General features: G+C 35.5%; 1 protein-coding gene across 1 annotated transcript in view; it reads right to left on the reverse strand.

Annotated features, from left to right (window-relative positions):
• LOC128224117 (ATP-binding cassette sub-family F member 1-like) overlaps positions 1-26,795 on the reverse strand; it is a 33,534-nt gene extending 6,739 nt beyond the window's left edge. Inside the window, exons 1-17 of the mRNA XM_052933802.1 lie at positions 26,583-26,795; positions 21,416-21,502; positions 20,741-20,791; positions 17,350-17,446; positions 15,385-15,449; positions 14,960-15,076; positions 14,557-14,657; positions 13,767-13,852; positions 13,081-13,220; positions 12,662-12,810; positions 8,338-8,421; positions 7,737-7,861; positions 7,183-7,295; positions 6,270-6,444; positions 5,143-5,217; positions 2,469-2,539; positions 2,096-2,128 (exon numbers count right to left, since the gene is read on the reverse strand). Coding sequence (XP_052789762.1) covers positions 2,096-2,128; positions 2,469-2,539; positions 5,143-5,217; positions 6,270-6,444; positions 7,183-7,295; positions 7,737-7,861; positions 8,338-8,421; positions 12,662-12,810; positions 13,081-13,220; positions 13,767-13,852; positions 14,557-14,657; positions 14,960-15,076; positions 15,385-15,449; positions 17,350-17,446; positions 20,741-20,791; positions 21,416-21,502; positions 26,583-26,711 — 1,698 coding nt within the window. The 5' untranslated portion in view covers positions 26,712-26,795. The remainder of the gene's footprint in view (positions 1-2,095; positions 2,129-2,468; positions 2,540-5,142; positions 5,218-6,269; positions 6,445-7,182; positions 7,296-7,736; positions 7,862-8,337; positions 8,422-12,661; positions 12,811-13,080; positions 13,221-13,766; positions 13,853-14,556; positions 14,658-14,959; positions 15,077-15,384; positions 15,450-17,349; positions 17,447-20,740; positions 20,792-21,415; positions 21,503-26,582) is intronic.
• Between the last annotated feature and the right edge of the window lie 292 nt (positions 26,796-27,087).

Genomic DNA, 27,087 nt, shown 5'->3' on the forward strand with positions numbered 1-27,087 from the left:
AGATAATTTTAACACCATTCTCCAATGATGAAAATGACATTTTTATATAAAGCCTAAAAAAAAAAAAAAAAAAAAAAAAAAACCACCTACCCTACCTATTTTTGAAAAGGATGTAACCCTAACCAAACAATATATTTTTTAGGCCTTACTTCAGTTTCCCACGCAACACAAAAACACTCTCTAAGAACATTTGGCTAACAACAGTGATTAATATGTCATAATATTAAAACATGTTTTACAATTATTGTAGAATAAATAATTTAAAGTAACACTTAACATGCATTTAATTAGCATAACATCGGTGAACCTTTTTCATGCATTGATTGCAAATCCACACCGCTGCAATGGCTCACAAAAGAAATAATATGAGATCATATGTACCAAGTTTCAGAAAGATCCTTAATTTAAAACTGAAGAACTACTTTGCTCCACAAATGTATTGTGACAGACCACCTGCCTTACCCACCAACAAAGCACATGTCGACTCCAAAATATACCATTTGCAATCTTTCTCAGTGGAATATAATAACAACATACACTCAAATTGTTTATTTAAAAATCATAAAAAAATCAATTGAACACTTAACCAGTGAGGGAGATAATTATAAAATTTATTTCAAATAATATTTTTTTCACTTGGCAATCTAAATAAGTATCGGGTAACATTTTCAAGACAATATAATGCTTTCCAGACAAACTTTTACTTTCCAGCCAAACCTTAACTTTCAAGCCAAACCATTTTTTTTAGCCAAACTATTACTTTTCAGCCAAACTATTGCTTTCAAGTCAAACTATTGCCTTCCAGCCAATCTTTTGCTTTAAAGCCAAACTATTGCCTTCCAGCAAATCTTTTGCTTTGAAGCCAATCTATTGCCTTCCAGCCAAACTTCTACAATGTACCTTCAAGCCAAAATATTATTGCATTCTAGCCAAACCTTACCTTACCAGCCAAACTACTGCTTTCCAGCCAAACTACCACTTTCCAGCCCAGTTTATAGCTTTTCAGCCAAACCATTACTTTCCAGCCAAACTACTGCTTTCCAGCCAAACTATTGTTTCCAGCCCAGTTTATAGCTTTTCAGCCAAACCTTTACTTTCAGGCCAAAGAAGCGCTTCATCTTTCAAGCCAAACTTTTGCTCTCCAGATAAACTACTGCTTTCAGCCAAACCTTTACTTTCCAGCCAAACTATTGCTTTCCAGCCCAGTTTATAGCTTTTCAGCCAAATCTTTACTTTCCGGCCAAAGAAGCGCTTCAGCTTTCCAGCCAAACTTTTGCTCTCCAGATAAACTACTGCTTTCAGCCAAACCCTTTCTTTCCAGCCAAACCTTTACTTTCCAGCCAAACCTTTACTTTCCAGCTAAACTACTGGTACTATTTTCAGCCAAACTAATGCTTTCCAGCCAAATCATTGCTTTCCAGCCAAACCTCTACTTTCCATCCAAACCATTACTTTCCAGCCAAACTAGTGGTACTGCTTTCAAGCCAAAACTATTGCTTTTAAGCCAAACCTTTACTTTCTAGCCTAACTTATGCTTTCAAACCCAAACAGTTGCTTTTCAGCCAAGTCTTTACTTTCCAGCCAAACTATTGCTTTCCATATAAACTATTGTTTTCCAGCCGAACCTTTACCTTGCAGCCAAACTATTGCTTTCCATATAAACTATTGTTTTCCAGCCGAACCTTTACTTTGCAGCCAAACTATTGCTTTCCATATAAACTATTGTTTTCCAGCCGAACCTTTACTTTGCAGCCAAACTATTGCTTTCCATATAAACTATTGTTTTCCAGCCGAACCTTTACTTTGCAGCCAAACTCTAGCTTTCCATATAAACTATTGGTTTCCAGCCGAACCTTTACTTTGCAGCCAAACTATTGCTTTCCATATAAACTATTGTTTTCCAGCCGAACCTTTACTTTGCAGCCAAACTATTGCTTTCCATATAAACTATTGGTTTCCAGCCGAACCTTTACTTTGCAGCCAAACTCTAGCTTTCCAGCCTAACTTTTACACATTTAAGCTATAAAAACTAAACAAAATTCATAGGTTTGTTGATAAGATGGCCTGTTTATATTAAAAGGTTTTCTTTACATACCAATCTGTGGTTTTTCTGCAATTCACCTTGTTGCTGTGAACATAAATAGGTTTTATTTGAACACATGCACATATGATGTGGACAATGAATAAAACTTTTTCCTTGTCCACATCATATGTGCCACAAGGAAAAAGTTTTATTCAAACAAAAACACATATATATCGCCACCATTTGAAGACAGCTTGAAAATTAAATATCAGTCAAATATTGAGAATTACAATTTTCAAAATCAAGCCCTTTAACCTGTTGTCCTTACAAAGTAACATTACAAACCATATGCCCAAATGGCAAATATACAATTATGGAATGATCTGATCATGCATTTTGGTGTCAATCTATTAAAAGGGAACTTTACAGGCACAACAACACTTACAGGTTCCAAGTCTCCAACTAGCAGCTTCAGGAAGGTACTTTTTCCAACTCCATTCGGGCCGACAATTGCCACTGTACGAAGAGTGAGATATGTCTGTACACAATCTGCTTAAGGTAGTCATACTAGCCATTGGCTAATAAATCTGATTCATGCTCATAATAGCCAATCAACCATTGGCTACTGAATCTGATTCATGCTCATATAAGCCAACGAACCATTGGCTACTGAATCTGATTCATGCTCATATTAGCCAACGCACCATTGGCTACTGAATCTGATTCATGCTCATATTAGCCAACGAACCATTGGCTACAGAATCTGATTCATGCTCATATTAGCCAAACTAGCCATTGGCTAGTAAATCTGATTCATGCTCATATTAGCCAAACTAGCCATTGGCTCATAAACCTGATTCATGCTCATATAAGCCAAACTAGCCATTGGCTACTAAATCTGATTCATGCTCATATTAGCCAAACTAGCCATTGGCTACTAAATCTGATTCATGCTCATATTAGCCAAACTAGCCATTGGCTCATAAATCTGATTCATGCTCATATTTGCCAAACTAGCCATTGGCTACTAAATCTGATTCATGCTCATATAAGCCAAACTAGCCATTGGCTATTAAACCTGATTTATGCTTTTATTAGTCAAACTAGCCATTGGCTACTAAATCTGATTCATGCTCATATAAGCCAAACTAGCCATTGGCTACTAAACCTGATTCATGCTCATATTAGCCAAACTAGCCATTGGCTATTAAACCTGATTCATGCTTTTATTAGTCAAACTAGCCATTGGCTATTAAACCTGATTCATGCTTTTATTAGTCAAACTAGCCATTGGCTACTAAATCTGATTCATGCTCATATAAGCCAAACTAGCCATTGGCTATTAAACCTGATTCATGCTTTTATTAGTCAAACTAGCCATTGGCTATTAAAATTTATCAGTGCTTAAAGTAGCCAAAATAGCCAGTGGTAACTAAATCTGAAAGTTGCACTCTCACAAATTTAACTTTTTTTAATTTTGTTGTCTTGGAATGAGCACATTTATGCGTAAAAAATCTGCAAACTAGTAATAAAAGACTGCTGACAACAGATCAGATTGCAGATTTTTATATTTCCTTTTGAAAATGAATGTTTTATGGCAAAAAGCATTACTATCGGTTTAAGAGAAATGCATAAAACATCAGTTTTAAACTTAAATATAATAATCTGCAATCATTTTTTTTGTCAGCAATATTATATGATTCATTTACTTGCATTTTCGCTTAAATTGGCTCGTTCGAAGACAAAAAAATAAAAAAGTTGTCAAAACATTCAATCTGTGAATCTTAATCAGAGCTTAATCGGTGATAAACAGTATCGGCAGCCAAAATAGCAATCGGCTACTAAATCTTGACAAATACCCCCAAATGCCGCCTGGACACAGGAATGGCAAACCATTCCATTGAAAAGAGGCCATAACTCCAAGGTTACTGCACACTGCATCTTCTTTTATCATGCATGTATTGTTTTATTTAAATCTGTTGAGTAATTTAGAAGTTACACTGCTGACAAGAAAAACTAGCTGATTCTCTAGCTGATCTCTTCTGGAATAAGACATCTAGAGCATTCACGAGCTTTTCTTTCAACACGATCATCATCAAATTTTACAAGTACATATTTGGGCTTGAATGCATCCTTATCCACCAGGGAATAAATCCCGGGACTGTTCCTGTAGCCGAATTAACAAGTCCATCTGACAGGTCAATATTTGTAGTAAGCAGTACTGTGGCAAATATGCCATACTTAAGTTCTGCTGGTATTCCACTCACATCTGGTTCAAATGAAGCATGCTGGATTTGTTTTGTTTGTTCATCTTTCCAAGTGTCAATTACTTTTAAGGTAAATATTTGCTCAATTAGTTCTTGAAGGATCTATCGAACTTGACCTGTATCTTCTGATGTTACACCTGTGTACCAAAAAATGTTCAAATCTGTCAAGCCTTTCATGAGTTATCATCCGGAAACCATTTTTCTATTTTTAGTAACAGTGACCTTGACCCCACCAGCCCCAATATCAAACTTGATCTGTATCTTCTGATGTTACACCTGGGTATCAAAAATTGTTCAAATCCGTTTAGCCTTTCATGAGTTATCGTCCGGAAACCGTTTTTCTTTTTTTAGTAACAGTGACCTTGACCTTGGCCCCACCAGCCCCAATATCGTACTTGACCTGTATCTTCTGATGTTACACCTGTGTACCAAACAATTTTCAAATCTGTCAAGCCTTTCATGAGTTATCGTCCGGAAACAGTTTTTCTATTTTTAGTAACAGTGACCTTGACCTTGGCCCCACCTGCCCCAATATCGAACTTGACCTGTATCTTCTGATGTTACACCTGTGTACCAAAAATTTTTTTCAAATCTGTCTAGCCTTTCATGAGTTATCGTCCGGAAACCATGAAAACCGACAGACCGACTGACTGACAGACCGACAAGCTCACTCCTATATACCCCCTCAAACTTCGTTTGTGGGGGTATAATGATCAATTGGCCATGTTCTAGTAAATATGTAAGTGATGATAACATGTGTACCAAGTTTCATGCAAACATCTTTAATAATTTGGGAGTTACGGCCATGATGGTGATAAGGTCATAAAATTAGCTTGTAATGTTAACACATACCTCTTGAGCTCATGTCGATACCAAAATCCAAGTCTTTGAAAAGGGGAGGGGCTTTACCATAGCCGAACACGCAATCTGAAATATAACATTCAGGAAAACATTTATCAACAACATTCTCATGACATACTATATTGTTTTTTTATTATACATTGATTGCCTGATCAGAATGGTAACAGGTTCTACTTGTGCAGTAATGTTGGAGATAAACTGATGCTGTAATTTAAGATACGAATGGTAAGCATGACTAATTCAACAGTAAAGCAATATTAACGAGGGTATGGTTTGTTTGTGGTATTATTGTATGTGGTGTAAGTTTGTTTTCAGTGTTTGTATTTGTGTATGTGATGTGAATATGATTATGTCTATAGTTCATCATCGTTTGAGTCCTTGTCTTATGCCCCTTTACAGGGTTTACTTCTGAATTTTTGACTCCTGGGTATGATCCTGTTGTATTTTTCATCGTATCATGAAAAAGTTACTACACCCTACTGTCAAGATTGAAATATACATAACTCATGCTATGCTCTTGTTCTGAATGATTTGAATAACTCAGGTAGTAGGTTAAGAAACTATTATATCATTTATAGAAACTATTATATCAATTATAGAAACTATTATATCAATTATGGAACAACATTCCAGTCGGATGGATACCCCTTGCGCTCAATCAGCATATTTATTTACATCCCTCTCACTCAACATTTTATTAATAAGCTAAGCAAATTATGTACAGCCCTCAAACTTAATGGCTGTACTTTTTTTTAAATGACCAGCTTAGTGTGAGTAAGGGAAGCTGGTTAAAAGGGCTTATAAAATACAAAATAATACTGGCTTCGACTTTTCATACTCATTTGGTTAAGAAAATAAATTGGCATAAAAACTTGATAGATCTACTCACTTGAGATACCAAGAAGTTGACAAATGAGTTGAGAGCAGGTTAGAAACTGACTTTCACTATGACTGTTCCTTTGATTTAGCATAAATCAGTATAAAAACATGTAAGATATACTCACTTGAGATACCATGCATTGGAGGAATTAGTGGAGCAGAGTTTTGGAATCTGAACTTCGCCATGTATTACTTCAACTTAGCATAAATCAGCATAAAAACTTGAAAGATATACTCACTTGAGATACCAAGAATTGGAGGATTTAGTGGTGCTGGGTTCGGAAATCTGAACTTCACCATGTATTCCTTCGGCCTTTGTAGTAGTTCTGTCTTCTTTTCCTCCTCAGCAAACATTTCCTGCTTGGAGCGATTCTTTTGCTGTTTTCTTGTGAGTGCTTCTTTTGCTTTAGTTTCCTAAAAGAAATGCATATGATCATACTTGTACCATGTCTGAGAGTGGTTTCTTTAATCTTGCTTATCAGGGCTGTCTCTTGACACATTTTGGGGCCAATATAAGGCTCCATTCCCTAAGCCAAGGAATATACATCTTTCCAAAAATCTGGTTAAAATTCCTCTCCATAATCTCAAAAAATTTAACCTTTGAAAAAATGATTGCAGGTCAATGTTAATTCAGATTTTCATTTATTATTGATACTACATCGTGTACTGTGTACGAATACAGAACACTGAATTTCCCTTTCTTGGGCATGGCCTTTTATACCAATTATGGGAAGCCACCCTAGCCCTTTTTGGGGGGGAAAAAAGCATGTTTTTTTCAGTTTTTGGCAGATTTTCATAGTACTTTTTCAAACATTTTTGGGAACAAGTGGAGTTACATAACAAACAAAACAGTAAATATATCACTCAGTAGTATAATTTAATCACTCAACTGTCATTATATAAAAACAATTTTTTTTTCTTTTGGAATAATGGGAATTTCAGAGGCTATTTTTTATATAAAAAAACAGGGATTGGCCTCTCGGAAGTAGCCCTGTTTCAACTTTGGCAAAAAGGTGTAAAGTCACTAAACGTAAACAGACAGACCTGGCTTATAAATCAACACCCATTATGGAATGTTCAGTAACATGATTTATACCACACAATTTGCAAATCTACCAGATAAGCACACAGAAAAGAGAACTCTGTACTTACAGCTTGTTTCTTGGATTTTCCTGATGCTTTTTCCTCTTTAATTTGTTTTTCCTGTTTCTCAAAAGCCTTCTGCTGTTCTTTCCGTTTCTGCACCAACATCTTCTTGAATGTACCTGAAATATATGTGTATCATTATTAGGCAGCCAAGCACAAATGTTTCCTTTTACATAAATATATATACAAATATGTGATGCACTTCTTGCACTGTATATTTCATTACATATTGGGCCGATCGTTGAGAACTTTGTTAAAGTTAACAATGCTGTTTACGTCATCAGGTTCATGGATACACTTGTGACCTGCAATATTTCTCAAAAGATTTAAGACAACCGTTTCCGCCATACTTGTTTATATTTAAATATGTGAGCATTTCGTCAAATATTTCACATATAAGCCCAAAAGGTGCTAAAGTTGGAAGAAAATTGCAAAATAAAGCGACAAAAAAGAAAGACATTTTGAACAATTTTAACTCCAAACAGACTGCCAGGCATTCAAAATTCATATTATTGAACACCAGATTTTCAGACAAGCTTATGAGACTAAACAACACTCACCGTAGTTCCCCCGATAGTAGAACAGCTTCTGTTGATCCAGATGAATAATATCAGTACAAACGTTGTCAAGGAAACTCTGGTCATGTGATACAACCAAAAGCGTCTTCTTCCACAGCTGAAGGTAGCTGCAAAAAGGTATCATATGATAAAAAAAGGGGAAAGAATATAAAAAAAAGATAGCAAGAACCTTGTATTAAATAGCCGAAAAGACACAAATATTTAATGACTGGTGGGTCCCAAAAGATTAACTGTGATCAACTATTGCCTCATAAGGTAGAAAAACTGTGTTTTCTGCACCTCTCTTTCAAATTATACACAGTATCCTTCATAAGAGCCAAAGTTTTTAATATTCATTCATCCTCTTGGGTTAATTAAAACAATCGTGTTAATTGGGGTACATCTTATTTGGGAGTAAGAATGCATCTTTAAACATGTGCATTCACACACAATATATATATATATTTTAAGTAATCCATGCTCAAATGTATGCCTAGACTATCAATTGTTTTCTCAGATATGAGATATATGAATCAAGCAGAGTTCAAAATGCAGCCCTGGACTTATTACACAAAATAAATAGTCTTATACATTGTATACATACTTATCCAGCCAAATGACAGCATTCAAGTCGAGATGATTGGTCGGTTCATCCAACATCAATAAAGTCGGCTCTAGAAACAAGGCCCTGGAATCAGCAAGGAAATACACATTTTACTGTGACATAATCCCACACATTTACAGCCAAATAATCTTACATAATTTAATGTGAAAAACTGACATTTTTTCTGTAAATATTGATATTTTAAAAATGTGAGATACTGACATTTTATATACAAACATTCTGCTGTGAATACAAACATTCTGCTGTGAAATACCAACATTTACTGTGAAATGCTAACATTTTACAGTGAAATACCAACAATTACTGTAAAACACTAACAGACTGTAGTAAAATGCCAACATCTACTGTGAAATACCAACATTTTACTGTGAAATACCAAAATTTTACAGTGAAATATGAACATTTATCACATACAAAGTATGAAAGTTATTGAATGTTGTCATTGACGACATGGTAAAAAACGGATAGGCCACACTCTAACCTTGAGATAAAATTTACGTAACTCTTTGCAAACGTGCATAATTTCAATTACTCGGGAAGTGCGGCCCCCCAAAAAATGGTTTTGTTGGGGTTACATCCTTTTCAAAAACAGGCAGGGTAGGTAGGCTTTTCATTAGGCTTAATTATAACATTATTGTCATCATTGGAGAACAGTGTTTAAGTAATATGTTGTATAAGGTTTTATTCTACATATACAAAAACACACTTATTTATTTTTTTAACCACTGACTATAAACAAGAGGGCCATGATGGCCCTGTATCGCTCACCTGTAGCTTTGCTAAATAAAGTGAACATTCTGACCTATTATCATAAAGATCCAATGAAAAGTATGGCCCCTAGAGGCCACTCTTTTATTTGTCCCACTGACGTTCACAAGGTTTTTCTAATAATTGACCTAGTGACCTAGTTATTGACTGCGTATGACCCAATATCGAACTTGACCTAGATTTTATAGAGATGATCATTCTGACCAAGTTGCATTAAGATTAGCCTAAAATTGTGACCTCTATTGTGTTCACAAGGTGTTTGTACTAATTGACCTAGTGACCTAGTTATTGACCGCGGATGACCCAATATCGAACTTGACCTAGATTTTATAGAGATGATCATTCTGACCAAGTTGCATTGAGATTAGGCTAAAATTGTGACCTCTATTGTGTTCACAAGGTTTTTGTACTAATTGACCTAGTGACCTAGTTATTGACCGTGAATGACCCAATATCAAACTTGACCTACATTTTACAGCGATGATCATTCTGACCAATCTGCATTGAGATTAGGCTAAAATTGTGACCTCTATTGTGTTCACAAGGTTTTTCTACTAATTGACCTAGTGACCTAGTTATTGACCGCGGATGACCCAATATCGAACTTGACCTACATTTTATAGAGATGATCATTCTGATTAAGTTGCATTGAGATTAGGCTAAAATTGTGACCTCTATTGTGTTCACAAGGTATTTCTACTAATTGACCTACTGACCTAGTTTTTGACCCCAGATGACCCAATATCGAACTTGACCTAGATTTCATAGAGATGATCAGTCTGACCAAGTTTCATAAAGATTAGGTCAAAATTGTGACCTCTGTTGTGTTCACAAGGTTTTTCTACTAATTGACCTAGTGACCTAGTTATTGACTGCGGACGACCCAATATCGAACTTGACCTAGATTTCATAGAGATGATTATTCTGACCAACTTGCATTGAGATTAGGCTAAAATTGTGACCTCTATTGTGTTCACAAGGTTTTTGTACTAATTGACCTAGTGACCTAGTTGTTGACCGCGGATGACCCAATATCGAACTTGACCTACATTTTATAGAGATGATCATTCTGACCAAGTTGCATTGAGATTAGGCTAAAATTGTGACCTCTATTGTGTTCACAAGGTTTTTCTACTAATTGACCTAGTGACCTAGTTTTTGACCTGGGTTGACCCAATATGGAACTTGACCTAGCTTATGTTAAGATGATCATTCTGACCAAGTTTCATTAAGATAAGGCTAAAATTGTGACCTCTATTTTGTTCACAAGGTTTTTCTAATAATTGACCTAGTGACCTAGTTATTGACTGCGTATGACCCAATATCGAACTTGACCCAGATTTTATAGAGATGATCATTCTGACCAAGTTGCATTAAGATTAGCCTAAAATTGTGACCTCTATTGTGTTCACAAGGTTTTTGTACTAATTGACCTAGTGACCTAGTTATTGACCGCGGATGACCCAATATCGAACTTGACCTAGATTTTATAGAGATGATCATTCTGACCAAGTTGCATTGAGATTAGGCTAAAATTGTGACCTCTATTGTGTTCACAAGGTTTTTGTACTAATTGACCTAGTGACCTAGTTATTGACCGTGAATGACCCAATATCAAACTTGACCTACATTTTACAGCGATAATCATTCTGACCAATCTGCATTGAGATTAGGCTAAAATTGTGACCTCTATTGTGTTCACAAGGTTTTTCTACTAATTGACCTAGTGACCTAGTTATTGACCGCAGATGACCCAATATCGAACTTGACCTAGATTTTATAGAGATGATCATTCTGACCAAGTTGCATTGAGATTAGGCTAAAATTGTGACCTCTAATGTGTTCACAAGGTATTTCTACTAATTGACCTACTGACCTAGTTTTTGACCCCAGATGACCCAATATCGAACTTGACCTAGCTTATGTTAAGATGATCATTCTGACCAAGTTTCATTAAGATAAGGCTAAAATTGTGACCTCTATTTTGTTCACAAGGTTTTTCTAATAATTGACCTAGTGACCTAGTTATTGACTGCGTATGACCCAATATCGAACTTGACCCAAATTTTATAGAGATGATCATTCTGACCAAGTTGCATTAAGATTAGCCTAAAATTGTGACCTCTATTGTGTTCACAAGGTTTTTGTACTAATTGACCTAGTGACCTAGTTATTGACCGCGGATGACCCAATATCGAACTTGACCTAGATTTTATAGAGATGATCATTCTGACCAAGTTGCATTGAGATTAGGCTAAAATTGTGACCTCTATTGTGTTCACAAGGTTTTTGTACTAATTGACCTAGTGACCTAGTTATTGACCGTGAATGACCCAATATCTAACTTGACCTACAATTTACAGCGATGATCATTCTGACCAATTTGCATTGAGATTAGGCTAAAATTGTGACCTCTATTGTGTTCACAAGGTTTTTCTACTAATTGACCTAGTGACCTAGTTATTGACCGCGGATGACCCAATATCGAACTTGACCTAGATTTTATAGAGATGATCATTCTGACCAAGTTGCATTGAGATTAGGCTAAAATTGTGACCTCTAATGTGTTCACAAGGTATTTCTACTAATTGACCTACTGACCTAGTTTTCGACCCCAGATGACCCAATATCGAACTTGACCTAGATTTCATAGAGATGATCAGTCTGACCAAGTTTCATAAAGATTAGGTCAAAATTGTGACCTCTGTTGTGTTCACAAGGTTTTTCTAATAATTGACCTAGTGACCTAGTTATTGACTGCGGATGACCCAATATCGAACTTGACCTAGATTTTATAGAGATGATTATTCTGACCAAGTTGCATTGAGATTAGGCTAAAATTGTGACCTCTATTGTGTTCACAAGGTTTTTGTACTAATTGACCTAGTGACCTAGTTGTTGACCGCGGATGACCCAATATCGAACTTGACCTACATTTTATAGAGATGATCATTCTGACCAAGTTGCATTGAGATTAGGCTAAAATTGTGACCTCTATTGTGTTCACAAGGTTTTTCTACTAATTGAACTAGTGACCTAATTATTGACCGCGGATGACCCAATATCGAACTTGACCTAGATTTTATAGAGATGACCATTCTGACCAAGTTGCATTGAGATTAGGCTAAAATTGTGACCTCTATTGTGTTCACAAGGTTTTTCTACTAATTGACCTAGTGACCTAGTTTTTGACCCCAGATGACCCAATATCGAACTTGGCCTAGATTTTATAGAGATGATCAGTCTGACCAAGTTTCATAAAGATTAGGTCAAAATTGTGACCTCTATTGTGTTCACAAGCAATTGTGAACGGACGGACGGACGGACGGACGGACGGACGACGGACGAAGAGTGATCACAAAAGCTCACCTTGTCACTACGTGACAGGTGAGCTAAAAAAGGTAGGGTCGGCGCCTATTCCTTAAGTAGGGTAACCTGAACAAAATGTATTTTGTTTTTTTCGGTTCACTATATGTTATGATGAAGCTATCCATACCACCTTGTACATGTGTACCAAAAGTACAGCAACACCCACCTCGCCAAGGACACTCTCATCCTCCAGCCACCTGACAAACTCTTTGTAGGTCGATCCATCATACCCACAGTAAAACCCAGTCCAGACAGAAGTCTACGGGCCTTAGGCTCGGCTGCATCAGCACCGATCGCTCGCAATTCTTCATAGACCTGTACAAGATACAAGAATCTTTATTGAAGGTACAAGAGACAAGAATCTTTATATGAAGTTGGGTATATGATAGAAAAACATAAGCTCAATGAGCTATTTTCCGACATAAGAAGAACAATTTCCCATAATTTTTTATGTGAAAGAGCACCATAAGTGATCCTTCATGCCCAGGGTGAAACCAGGCCCAAATTTCTCAATCCTAATATATTATATATCCCAGCAATATCTATATATATATCTACAATAGTAAAATTTGAAATTGCACTGACCTGATTAAGCCTTTCTGAGTTTTTTGTATTCCCTGCCTCGGATTCTTTCATCAATTTCTTCTCTTCTTCCAAAAGTGCCGTTCTCTTTGTGTCTGCCCTTAAAACTGTTTCAAGTGAGGGCGTGTCGTCTGCGACTACCTCTGAAAATGTGATGTTTGAACAGCATTTTATGGGCATATTCCAAACATTTTAACCTTTAAGTTTACTATTCACATATTAAGAAAAATTAAATGTGGTACATCAGTGCATGAAAACATTTGGTCAGCTGAAATATTTCATTACGTTGTTGCTTTGGCCATATTGTTCACAACAGCAACTGAACACTGCGAAAGAATGAATAAACTCAAAAGAGAAAATTGGCAGAAATTAACCTGGTAACCAAACACAAATTACGAGAGGACAGAAGAAAAACAACCTGCCAGTTGAATTGATGGTCGCTTATGGCTAAATACATTTGTCGCCTATTTCAGGCCCAACCAATAATCTTCAATTATAATCGACGATCAGAACATCACTACGCCACAACATAATAAATCAAAATAAATCACACTGTTTATAGCTGAGCACATCAATATTGGTCTAAATGTTAAATGCCTTTTCTGATATATGAATCATAATAGGTGTCCCTCCTTTACACAAATTTCTTCGCAACATTAAAATAAATATTATGATTTGACAATACTAACCCTGTTCACAATAAAGCACATCTATATTGGGTGGTATATTTAAGGCCCTCCCTGCTATGTGCTTCAAAAGAGTTGTCTTTCCATGGCTGAAAATAAAATGAATATAATTCTTCAATTTTATAACACAACTAATGTGTATACTTATTCAGATTTACTAACAATTACAACATTACAGAAAACATAAATGCTATACATTTAAAATTGATTGAAATCTTTCTGGAACAGGTTTACAGATTATGAATTTAAGATTATGCAGCAAAACAGGCAAGAAATTGTAGTGATTTTGGTCAGCTGGTTTTTGGTCAGCTGGATATTTTATTACGGAGGTAACTTCATTTTTACAGACAATAGGTTCTCCATTTTGTAGAACTAAACCCTGAATTTGGACACTATTTAAAACATATATTTTGGAATAGGAAACCCATATTTCTGTTTCTGTCATCAAACTCACACTTTCCAGTACTGTTCTATCATAGAAAAGCAGGTAAAAGGTATGACGAAATATAAGGAGAAAGTAAGGTTTTTTTGACAAATGACTAGAAGAAAGTGGTTTGGACAAAAGAGGAAAAAGGGTGTTTCTTTGATAAAACAGAAGGAGAAAGAAGGAGCTTTTTGACGAATTACTAGGAGAAAGAAGAGGGATCTTTGGACAAAATAGTAGGAGAAAGTACACGTCTTTTACAAGAAAAAGTAGAAACACAAAGGATTTTTTACATTATTTTTTTAGCATGGTTCTTCATGTCTTATACCATTAAGTCATAAAAAGTAGAAACAAAAAGAAATGACATACCCATTGGGTCCGACCAATCCATATCTTCTGCCGGCAGTAATGTATAAATTTGCGTTTACAAACAGGTCCTTCCCTCGTGCCGATATGGAGAAATTCTCCACCTAAAATGTAAAAAATGAAATGACAAAAATATTTTAGTAGTTTTGCTCGAATTAGATATAGAGTAAACACAAAATCCTAGCTGATTACAATTTATGACAAAAATTAAGGTTAATGTTTAAGTTGATTATGAAAAAAATTTAACGCTGAAACAAACACAATTCTGTTATTAATCCAAAGTTTGAATTTAGATATATCAGGCTGTAACCCCTATATATATGTAAATCAGGCACTCACTGATTCTATGACAAAAAAATGTCAAAACGGTTTAAATCTGTGAGAGTGCAGCTTTAAGGCTTATTACCTTTATATCTTGTTGATTTTCCAATTCCGTTTTCTTTGCTGACTTCTCAGCCTGTGACACGGAGAACTGGTGGATGCTGTTAGGATCCAGGTTGTCGAGTTCTTTCTGATATTCCATCTAGCATCGGAAATAAGATGAAATTAAGTATTACATTTTATTAGGTGTAACAGTCATTCCACAATTTTCTGAAACTTGATGATCAAATAATAATCAAGGTTATTTTCGTCAAAAATCGCTGAGTGATATATAAACTGTGACCAGTTTGAAATATTTTTATTAAAAACATACTAAATATCATTGTGTAGCAGTTGACAACCATTTTCATAAATCAAACAGACATTTCAACACTTTTAATAGATATTTAAGGCATAGCTACTTATCAGTACCTAACAATTCAATAAATTATAAAATTATAAATTTCTAACCTGCTTTTTCAATTTCTTCAGCTCCTTTTTGCTCAGTTTTGGTTTAACTGTGTCATCTTTTTCGCCTGTATGAAAAAATTATTCTAACATTTTTATAAGAACCGAGTAACATGTAGAATAAGATTGAGATCTAGCTTTTGCCTCTCATTCTATAATTCAGATAAAACAAGAGTGCTGTGGAGCAATAGCCAATGCTCATCTGTTACTTAAAGCTGCACTCTCACAGATTGCCCATTTTAACATAATTGTTTTTATTTATTGTCTGGGAATAAGAAAATTGATGCATTAATGTCTGGAAATCAGTGACATAAAACTGCTGACAAAAGATCAGATCACAGATTTTTATATTTACGTTCGAAAATTGATGTTTTATGGCAAAAAGCATTAATAACGCTTTAAGAAAAATGAGTTTACCAATTGAGATCTGTTGTTAAGTGCCAGCTTATATAACTGAATTGAAGGCATTGATGCCAAAATCAGCTGATTCTGAGACAAAAAAAGTCAAACTGGTCAATTTGTGAGAGTGCAGCTTTAACAGTTGAAAAAGGAGCATAACTCTCTTAAGTTATGCCAGGCCTTACTACACATGTGCATATTTTCTTCGCAACATGTGTACCAAGTTTCATTTACCTTATCTGAAAGGTTTTTGAATTTATGTTAAAGGTTCAAGTGTATGCACAAGTTCATGAGCCTTAAAAAAAAATACATGTGATTTGGATTAACCGACCCTACCTACGAAATAAGCCCATTTCATTTCTATTTTCAGTAATGTTGTGTGTGTGTGCTTTAATATGTAGTTTAAGCCTTATTCACAATTCTTCAGTGATGACAATTATGTTCTTACATTTAAAGAACTCCGCGAGTCAGATGTGTTGCCTGATCATTTATTTACTGTCGACATTATAGCCGTTAGATTGGCATTTTATTCATTTAGACAATGATGTTGCCATTTAACTTTCAAGTGAAGATTGCATTTTAACTGAAGGTAACAACATTAAGCCAGGAGCAAGCAATTGGTTATATAAGCAAAAATGAGCACAATAAATACTGAAGTCAATGACATTGAGATACAGCTTTTGTGCACTGCACTCTCCCTCAATAAGATCTATCTACCTATAAAGTGTCAAGTTGGTAACGCTTATAGTTTTCGAGATATGCTCCAGACAAAATTTAACAACAAAAATTAACAAAGAGCAATAACTGTGAAAATATGGAAGCAAGAGTTACGGTTCTTGTGCAATGCACTTGCCCTCAATGAGATCTATCTATCTATTAAGTTTCAGGTTGATACCTCTAATAGTTAACGATATATGCCCCTGACAAAATTTGAGCTTGAAAATTAACAAAGGGCAATAACTCTAAACATGCAAGAATTACGGTTCTTGTGCACTGCACTTGCCCTCAATGAGATCTATCTAGCTTTGAAGTTTCAAGTTGATACCTTTTATATTCTTCAAGATGTGCCCCGGACCAAACATGGAGCATGAAAAATAATAATGGGTGATTACTCTAAAACTAAGAAAGCAAGAGATACTATTATTGTGCACTGCACTTGCCCTCCATGACATCTATATACATATGAAGTTTAAAGTTGATAACTCTTATATTCTACAAGATATGCCCCGGACAAAACTTTAAGCATGAAAATTAACAAAGGGCAATAACTTTAAAAATATGGAAGCAAGAGTAACAGTTCTTGTACACTGCACTTGCCCTCAATGATATTTATCTACGTATGAAAGTTGATACCGCTAATAGTTTACGAGAAAACAGGACATGACCGCCACCGCTGACGACAAAAGTAACCCCTATATGTCGCCTAGTCAGTCGACACAAAAAAGGATTTAACCCTAACCAAATAACTTTTATTGTTTGCCCTAACAAATAATGACACCACAGTTGTGACAGTACCTCAACTTCTTAACACCTGACAACCTTAAAAGTCATGCTTTACTTTATACATACCGTTTTCATCATCTTCGTCGTTATCTGAAATTTTCCCAACCATGTCACGATCCATTTCTTCATCCTCTTCTTCAGGTTCTGGTGAAGGTTTTCTCACCTAGAAATGAACATTTTGAAGTTTAAAGGGACTATACATAAGATGATACCATTGAAAGAAAAAAAATGACGCGGATTTTGCTTATTTTCCCAAAAGTTTAGTGGGTTGGTCTACCATGTAAATCCCAGCAAATTTCAAAATGGCATCAGTATATGTATCTGTATTTATCCTGTGCATTTCACATGCTTAATACACACACTACAAACTGGGAAAACATTTTGCGCTATTTTTTAACAGGTAAACTCAGCTGGGACAAGGACAAAATATTATTTTTTGTAAAATTATCTTCCTCATACTAGTTCATATATAAATGTTATTTCTAGGCTTGTTTTAAGGAAACACATATCTATTAGCCCATGTTGGGGCCATCTAGTGTCTTGTCCCTTTAATAAATCCTACCCACAAAATCAATATGTGAATCGTTCATGCCAGGTGAACCTATATTATTTTGGAACCACTTGAAAGTATTTTTTGTGCAGAAAAAGATTATCTAAAACATTTAATGAAATTTCTGGATTTTTGAGCCTTCAAAACATGCCATTTATACGATCAGTGATTTTTTTTAAAAATATTTTTACCGCCTGTGCCTTGCAAATTGGGAAAAAAAGTCCAGATTGGGAAAAATTCAAAATCATATAAAAATAGCAAATATAATGGCAAATATACATGTTTTAACCTTTTTATGCATACTATATGCTTTGAAAGTGTAAGTCTTGTCATGACTTTGTTTATTTTTTAAGAAATTCATTGCTGTTTATTCACTTACATGCATAAATATATCAAATTAGGAAAAAAAAATAAAGTTTTGGGAAAATCGACGTTTTTTCGCAGGTGGAAACAGCCTTTAGAAGGCACTAAATTGCACCAAAAAAATCACTGTACATGTCTGATTTTAGTTGAAACAAATCAAGTACAGAAATGGTAAATTCAGGCTTCTAGACCGATTTTGATAATGCAGGACCGATTGCAGTTACAGAAAATGGCTAAAAATTGGCCTAAAAATTGTGTTTTTTTTCAATTTTGGTCCAAAAGGCTAATTCAGTAAAAAACAGATATATTGTAATACAGTACACAAATAATAATTGTCATATCACATACCTTAACTACTAGGGGACATCCTATTATAGCTAGGGGACATCCTTTAGGGCAATAACGGTCTGTGTTAATTGACTTTGCTGTTTTCATTACATGAAAGTAATTAAAGATTCGCCTTTTTCTATTTTTTGTGGGGAGGGGGGAGGCGGGATCGATGTCGCCAGACCCAGTCTGATTGAGGTTCCAAACTTTTAGAAGTCCTGCACTAATAACTGTTACTTATGATCTGGTTTCAATTATTTCGTTTTATTTATAACCTAGCAAATACATTTCACATGATATCAAAATTGTATGGTGTCACTGTGAGGCAACAAAATGTAATATTAAGTTAAATGACCCCAGTCATTGAAATTTGATATAAAGTATCAGAGGATTTGCAAGTCTGAGACACTCTTGTCAGGTCAATTCAAATTTCATTTCTATATACAAGAACACAGAGCTAGATATAAGGAACAAGAGCTGTCACAGTATGTGACGAATGCCCCCGAATGCGACATTGACCAATGAACAAGGTTAGTACATGAAAAGTTGATCTTGCCTTTACGTGTCAAATACATATGGCAAGTTATTTGAAATTGCCTCTGAACATACAAAATACCACCCATATTTGACAACCTACACACTTATGTCCTTATAATCAGCATTCCATTGTGAATAAACACTTAGTGTATCTTTCACCTTAGAGGTAGGGACATGGGTCTTGCACCCGACATGTCGTCTTGGTATGTCGAACACATGTGGCAAGTCATTTTAAAATCTGTCCATACAAGAAAAAGTTACAGCCCGGACACGACAACCTATACTCTATGTCCTTATATGCAGCATTACATTGTGAATAAACACTAAGTGTTACCTTGACCTTAAAGATAGGGAAAGGGGTCTTGCACGCGACATGTTGTCTTGGTATGTCGAACACATGTGGCAAGTTATTTAAAAATCTGTCCATACAAGAGAAAGTAACAGCCCGGACATGACAACCTATACTCTATGTCCTTATAAGCAGCACTCCATTGTGAATAAACACCTAAGTGTGACCTTGACCTTAGAGGTAGGGACACGTGTCTTGCAAGCGACAAGTCGTCTTGGTATGTGGAACACATGTGGCAAGTTATTTTAAAATATGTCCATACAAGGGAAAGTTACAGCCCGGACACGACAACCTATACTCTATGTCTTTATAAGCAGCAATCCATTGTGAATAAAAACCTAAGTGTGACCTTGACCTTAAAGGTAGGGACACGGGTATTGCATGCGACATGTGGTCTTGGTATGTGGAACACATGTGGCAAGTTATATTAAAATCTGTCTGTACAAGGGAAAGTTACAGCCTGGACACGACAACCTATACTCTATGTCCTTGTATGCAGCACTTCATTGTGAATAAACACCTAAGTGTGACCTTGACCTTAAAGGCAGGCACATAGGTCTTGCACGTCACACGTGGTCTTGGTATGTGGAACACATGTGGCAAGTTATTTTAAAATCTGTCCGTACAAGGGAAAGTTACAGCCCGGACACGACAACCTATACTCTATGTCCTTATATTAAGCAATCCATTGTGAATAACCACCTAAGTGTGACCTTGACCTTAGAGGTAGGGAAACGGGTCTTGCACGTGACACGTTGTCTTGGTATGTGGAACACATGTGGCAAATTATTTTAAAATCTGTTCATTCAAGGGAAAGTTACAGCCCGGACACAACAACCTATACTCTATGTCCTTATATGCAGCACTCCATTGTGAATAAACACTTAGTGTGACCTTGACATTAGAGGTAGGGACATGGGTCTTGCACGCGACACGTCGTCTTTATATGTGGAACACATGTGGCAAGTTATTTTAAAATCTGTCATTACAAGGGAAAGTTACAGCCCGGACACGAGTTATTGAGTCAGACACATGGACGGACGGTGCGATTTTAATATGCCCACCTTCGGGGGCATTAAAACCTGAAAGCCACGCAGTAGTAAAATGCCAGTATTCACTTTCGAAAACTGAGTTTTTCTGCATTTTTCCAAAACCTACACTGATCTCTGTTTTATTGTGAGCTATCTTTTATGACTCATTTTAAGGCATTGATGCCAAAATCAGTTCATTCTGAAATATAAATTAAAAGTCAGAACTGTCAATGGGTGAGAGTTTAACACATGTTGAAGGCCAATTGCTAAATATTAACCTTTAAATTGGAAGAATCTTACCGGCACTTTTCCTGTTTTTTTCTTTCCTTTTTCTTTTGGCTTAATCTCTTCCTGAAATAGACGATAATTATTTTATTAATTTGGTTGTAGGACAGTTTGCTGAACTATAGGCTGCATAGTCTTAGAAATGAATGCACCAATGATGTAATATGTATCCGTAAAGATCACATCTTGATGGCAAGGTTAAAGATTTACAGTGTGCGACATTAATGATAGCCCGATCACCTGTGGCAATGAAAAAAATGACCCGGGCTCTAAAAAAATCCTTTAAGATCACCCGACTGGCGATGAAATCATCGCACTTACAGTTGCCGGGACAAATACGGTAACAATCCAACGCCCAGACAGTTGTTCCATATATACAGAACTCAAGATGCGTTTTTTTTTGTTTACCGGTGGGCTACTGAAAACTGACTCAGGCTACAGAAATCTTAGTCTGTTGCCCCATTGGATACCAGGTCAAAAAGGTTAATTTCGCACACTGAATTTATGAAAAATAGTAAATCAAGGGCCAAAATTTATTGATAAATCAAAGGCCAATCTTTTTCTTCAAATAGTCCAGTTAAAAGAGAAACAACAAAAACTTCAAACCTACCCGCACCTAAATAAATGGTGATGGAATCATGAAATAAACTATTGATTAATGGTGACCTTAATTACTGTTTTTACACAGACCTCTGGTTCAGGCTTTGTTTCTTCCTCCCCATCATCATCAGCCAAGAACTCTGCCAGCTCTTTCAACTTGCTCTTTTTATCCTTGCTCTGAAATATTTAAGAAACAAGTAATGTAACTTTGGGTAGTCTTACCAATGAGTATAATACAAGATATCCAGTGTCTCTATTTGTTGCAGTTTACTGCCTTCTCAAGGCTGTCGACCCTTGCAAAAAAATGTCCAAAAATGTTATAATTTTTTCCAAATTTGATATTGCAGATTATGTTGATGAATAAAAAACAAATGAACTTCTTGAAAAATATACAAATCCTGACAATACGAACTCTTTCACAGCATTATGTATACATTAGAAGGTGAAAACATGTATATTTGCCTTAGTATTTGCTATTTTGTATTTTTCCCAATCTGAACATCTTTTCCCAATTTGCAAGGCACAGGCAGTATTAATATTTCCAAAAAATAAATCACTGCTATCAAGCATTTTATTTTTTTAAATTCTTATAAATATTAAAAATTTATGAAAATTCACAAAAGTAATCATAATTGTAGGGTTCAACATTTTTCACAAGTTAGTCCCTCGGACTTCTGGATCTGTAATCAAGGTAACCTGCAATGGAATTCTTTTGTGAGGCTTTGCCGTCTCCTTAGGACATTATTATTATGGCCCTTTGATTGGTCATGTTTTTTTTTATCTGTCTCAATCATAAAATTTCCACATTCTTCTACCACTTTTGATTTTTTTTTTAAAAATTGGCCTTCAAATTTGATTTTAAAACCCTAAAATCCCTGTTAAAATATCCCATAATCTGTCATTGTTAAGTAAATGGTGCAATTAACAACATGTCAATTCACTTGAAACCTCGACCAAGATCGTTGCTTAGTTACTGCACAAATGACAGAAATCCTACTTATAAGCAATATTTGATTATTGGCATCCTACTCATCAGCATTCTTTGTCAATCTAATATAATCATAATGCTTTCAAAACCTAATGAAAAATAAATTTCCCAAAGCCTCATACATACATGTGATAATTTCTTGGGTCGATTCCGGGACACTCGTCGTAATGTCAACGCACACTAGGGGGGTCCGGGGGCATGCCCCCCGAATTTTTTTTTAAATGGGGAATGTCTGTGGTGCATTCTAGAGCATATCTGGGGCTATTTTAGTCGTTTTTAACGTCGGGAAAATGTACGTATTTTGACTGCCAAGACATATTTTTTACTTGACATGGTTTGTTTTTTTCTGTATTTTCTTGAAAAAACAAAACCACAAGATATTTTCCCAGGCTTTAAATGAAGTGCTAACCAGGAGGATATGCAGTCTACTTTCGGTTTCATCAAAATAGGAAATAAACAACTATACGGGCACCTGTATTTCCGCGCTTTTGAGAACATGTGACGTGTCTGTCACATCAGGAGAAAGACCCGCGGTTTCTGCAGGGCGTGATATTTGTCGGTTTGAACAAGAACATCGACCGAAGGATTTCAATTTTATTGTGTTTTATAATCATACCAGCATGAATTAATAAAAATGAATAAATAATACAATAGATTTTCTATGTGTAATATGTATTTCAATATACACAAGATAGTTCGGAAAAAAGTTCAAAACACTAAAATTCCTTATAGACGCGTAAGTTGTTTAAAGTTGTTTAAAGTATAATGACGTATCGACTTTGAAATTTGAATGGAATATGGGATGCTTTCCGTGTTTTAATTTTGTATTTTTACTCATTTTGTCACTTTCTTTGAACTTACCTTCATGCTCGTTTGTCGGTAAAATGTGTGAAAAATATCAATTCATCAATTAAATAAGACCAAACAAATCCATATGAAAACAATGAATTTGTATGCAAGAACCCTCCCCGACTCGTTAAGCACAACAATAGGCCAATAGATCAATTATCGGGTGATTGACAATGACCTCGACGACACACGTACCAATTAACGGATTTGTGTCAACATGTCCTGTGTTTTAAGACCAGTGTCCCAGACAGGCAAAATAGCTGACTTACATTGGTAAAATTAAGATAATCGATTCCGAGATATTTTTTTTCGTTTTTTTTTTATGACTTTCCAGGACAAACATGCACCCTCCGTGACTCCGTGACAGAGATACGATTTCCGGGATAATCCCGGACATCCGGGTCGTTATCACATGTATGGCCTCATATATAATTTTCATTATGGGAGTAAGAAAAAAATGTTATTGGTCCAAGCTTCAAAGTTTATGACATTGGCGTGAAAATTAACATACACAATTATGCAGCTGTCTGCACTCACACATACCTGTTTGGGCAGTCTGATTGATTTATCAGCTGCTATACTAAATAACAAAGTTTTAGTTTCACAAGCCACTGCACACATAATCTTTCTTCTGTTTGCTTTATCAAAAACACCGACATATGACAAGATCCTGAACCATGACATATTTTCTGAAAATCTAAAAACAGTAACAACCATAAAGTTTTTGTTTACGTTGTATCCATCATTGTTTCCGCCTGATAATGCAAGAGAATTTAGAATTTTGGACTCAATCTACCAACTTGACATTGGCAGAGGTTCACTTTTGCTGGCTTAAAAAAACAGACCATACAGTACCAAAATGGTTTTCCCCTTTTAAATAAATACTTTCTATAGAGTAAGAATCAGGTTTAAATATTGAGCGATAGGCTATAATACAAAATGCGCGAGAAATTTGGAAAACAGTCCACATTCTCCGTAACTGCTTGGCCATCTTCGGTTACAAGCTTTAGAATGAGTGTTTATCGGTGATATTCGGCTATTTGACATCCAGTTTAACGCAAGATAAAGCATAATGAAGATTTTTGCTCAATTAACTGATTTAAAACTAATTTTTTCTAGTAATCTGGCAGATTATTGACTTCAAATTTCTTGTAGTCCAACCAAAAACCTGGTAGTCTCAAGACTAGGCCAATCAGCTTCTGCAGTGAGCGACATGCAGGTAGCTTTGTCCCACCTCTCAACCACATTTTTTGTATGTTTGGACACAACTTTATGGTTGTTCATCATCTTCTATATGATATTGCAAATGGCATTTTTGTCAATTGGTAAAGCTTGGGTGGGCTTAGTAATCAATACAGCCCAGTTCAGTGGACCAATATGTGCCACATATTATCTTAATCAAGGCTGTATATATACTTACAATCTTGGCAGTATCGTCTGCCAATTTGGGCCATATGACCAACCAATCTTAGCAGTCTTGGAATGGGTATAAATAAATAATCAGAGCCCCATGCTAGTGTCAGGCATGCGTGGTAGTCCACCTTAATGGCCGTCAACGAGTATTTTGACAATTTTTTTTACTATGGCAGACTTGTGACGTCCACCATCCCAGCAAAAAGTAGTGAACGGTTCTTGCGCAGATTTCCCGCGGCCACAATTTTGAAATTATCTCCATTATAAATTCTACGAAAAATATTATTGCCTACTATTAAACACATCTGACAGGTTGTGTACATGTATAAAATAGTTTTCGTGAAACAGAATATATTTATGTGAAAATAACGACTCTAATAACAAATATAATCCAGTTTAAAATGATGTGGTCTCTGTCAGGTTTATATACTGGTTAGCGACCGCTTTTTGGCCGGCAATGGAGGTTTTTACTATGTAACTTTTGACACAAGATAGCTATTACGATAAAACTACTCAGGTTGACTTTTCTGACAAAAACTGTGTTATTTGTTTTTAAAAATAGCTAAGGATTCCAGGGTTCCCGCTGGCGATCGCCATTGTCGCCATTCGCGACAAAATCGCAAAAGTCGCGACAACTTTTCAAATTTGGCGAATTTATGGCGACAACGATTTTTTTCTAAAATATTTTCTTAAAATGACGTAAGTGGTGACCATGCGGCCTGCATGATAATCGATTCTGTCACTGTCATAAATCAAGCGCATCTGCTGGTGCGACAACAAAAATTAATCCGATAATTAGGGCAAGCAGTCACGGCCCAGTCAACACCTCGCTAATTATTGCAGAATTTTATTGCTTTCACGGATAAACAATGACATCCTTTAACTGTTATACATGTCTCTTATTAGCAAACAATTTTAATATTTAGCTCAACAGCCTTGTTGTTGCGTAATTATCCTGTTAGTTTTAAATATGCAAATCGTAGAATTTTATGTTGTCGGAAAGTCACATGATATGCAAATTTCGTAATGACGTTTACGCGCTAAAAATAGACTTGCTTTCGGTTTTGTCGCAATTTGTAATTGCTATAAATGCAGCATTCTAAGAGTTCAAAAAGTGTCAAAAAGATTAACAGAAATCAAATAAATAGGATTAAACCCCATTTGATAAGGCTTCTAATATGTTGGCTGGAGTAAAGAGTAGGTAGACAAATTTCTATTAGGAAAGTTATGGCCCTAGTTTGACAATTGAATTTTGTCAACAGAATAACAATTTGCTATTAATATCTTGTGCTTCATGTACAACAAAATGTTATGATTTGCACGACAATGTGCTAATTAAATGCAATTTAAGGCTCTTAACATGCTTAAACCCCATGAGCTTCAGGGGGCTTTGCCCCCTTGGCCCCCACAAGGGCGCTGCCCTGGACCCATGGAACCCTGGATTCCAAATATTCCCACATGCAAAGTATCCCTATAATTTCGCTAAAATAAGCACCCAACTGTACCAATTATTCGCCCACCCAATAAATTTGCTGTTATTATGATGTTTTTCATATGTTTCTTCGAACATTTTTTTTTTATTTTATTTTACCAGTTTAGCGACTGTTTAAAACGACAATTGATCAATAAATATAATATGTTAACTATTATACACTGTTACTCGATAACCAGTATATATATTAAACAATTTTGTCATTATTATTCAACATCGATGCACCATATCACCATATATTCTTTCGCCTGTTGTTAAATTGTAAAATGTGGTAGCGTAACAGCGATACATAAGAAATGTCAAACTAATAAAAACAATATCCCTGATCGCTCATTATTGAAGCTACGAAATTACTATAAACCAACAACTTTGTTGAAAACACTGAATCGGTTGTTTATTTAAAAGACTTACACGTTCCGATGTTATAATCAAAATGGTAGTTCAAATCAATTTTTAAAATTTATTACTAAATGCGTTTGTTTCTTACAAATTAATCAAATAAAAAAGATACAAACCTTTTTCGTTTTCTTTTCCGGTTGGTCACCTGTTTTCAAGTCTTTCATTCTTTCTTCTAACTTTTGTTCCGCTTCTTCGTCTTTCCAGTCATCGTCCTCACGTTTCTTTCCCTTATTTTTCTTCGGCATTGTGTATTATTTCAAAAATCTGTCTGTTTTTTTTGTAATTTTAGTTGAATTTCACAACATGTGTCACTCCCCGATAAAAACCGAACTGCTCGAGTGGTGGTAAAATATTTTGTGGAAATAACAAAAGGCTACATTACACTAATTAATGAAAACAGACTGGATTATAATATGGCAAGCATTTTCGATTGAACGAATATCAAAAGTTGATCTAATAAATACCTGATAGTATCAGCAAATTGTTAAATCAAGAGTTAAAATATTGTGGCAAAAGGGACAGTTTCTCTCGAGAATATGTTTCTATTGTAATGGTCCGCTGTAGGAATAACCGAAATCCCGAAAACCTGGGAAAACCCGAAAACCCCGTAAATGTTCATAA

This window comes from Mya arenaria, chromosome 17 (genome assembly GCF_026914265.1).
Source record: "Mya arenaria isolate MELC-2E11 chromosome 17, ASM2691426v1".
NCBI classification, from domain to species: Eukaryota; Metazoa; Mollusca; class Bivalvia; order Myida; family Myidae; genus Mya; species Mya arenaria.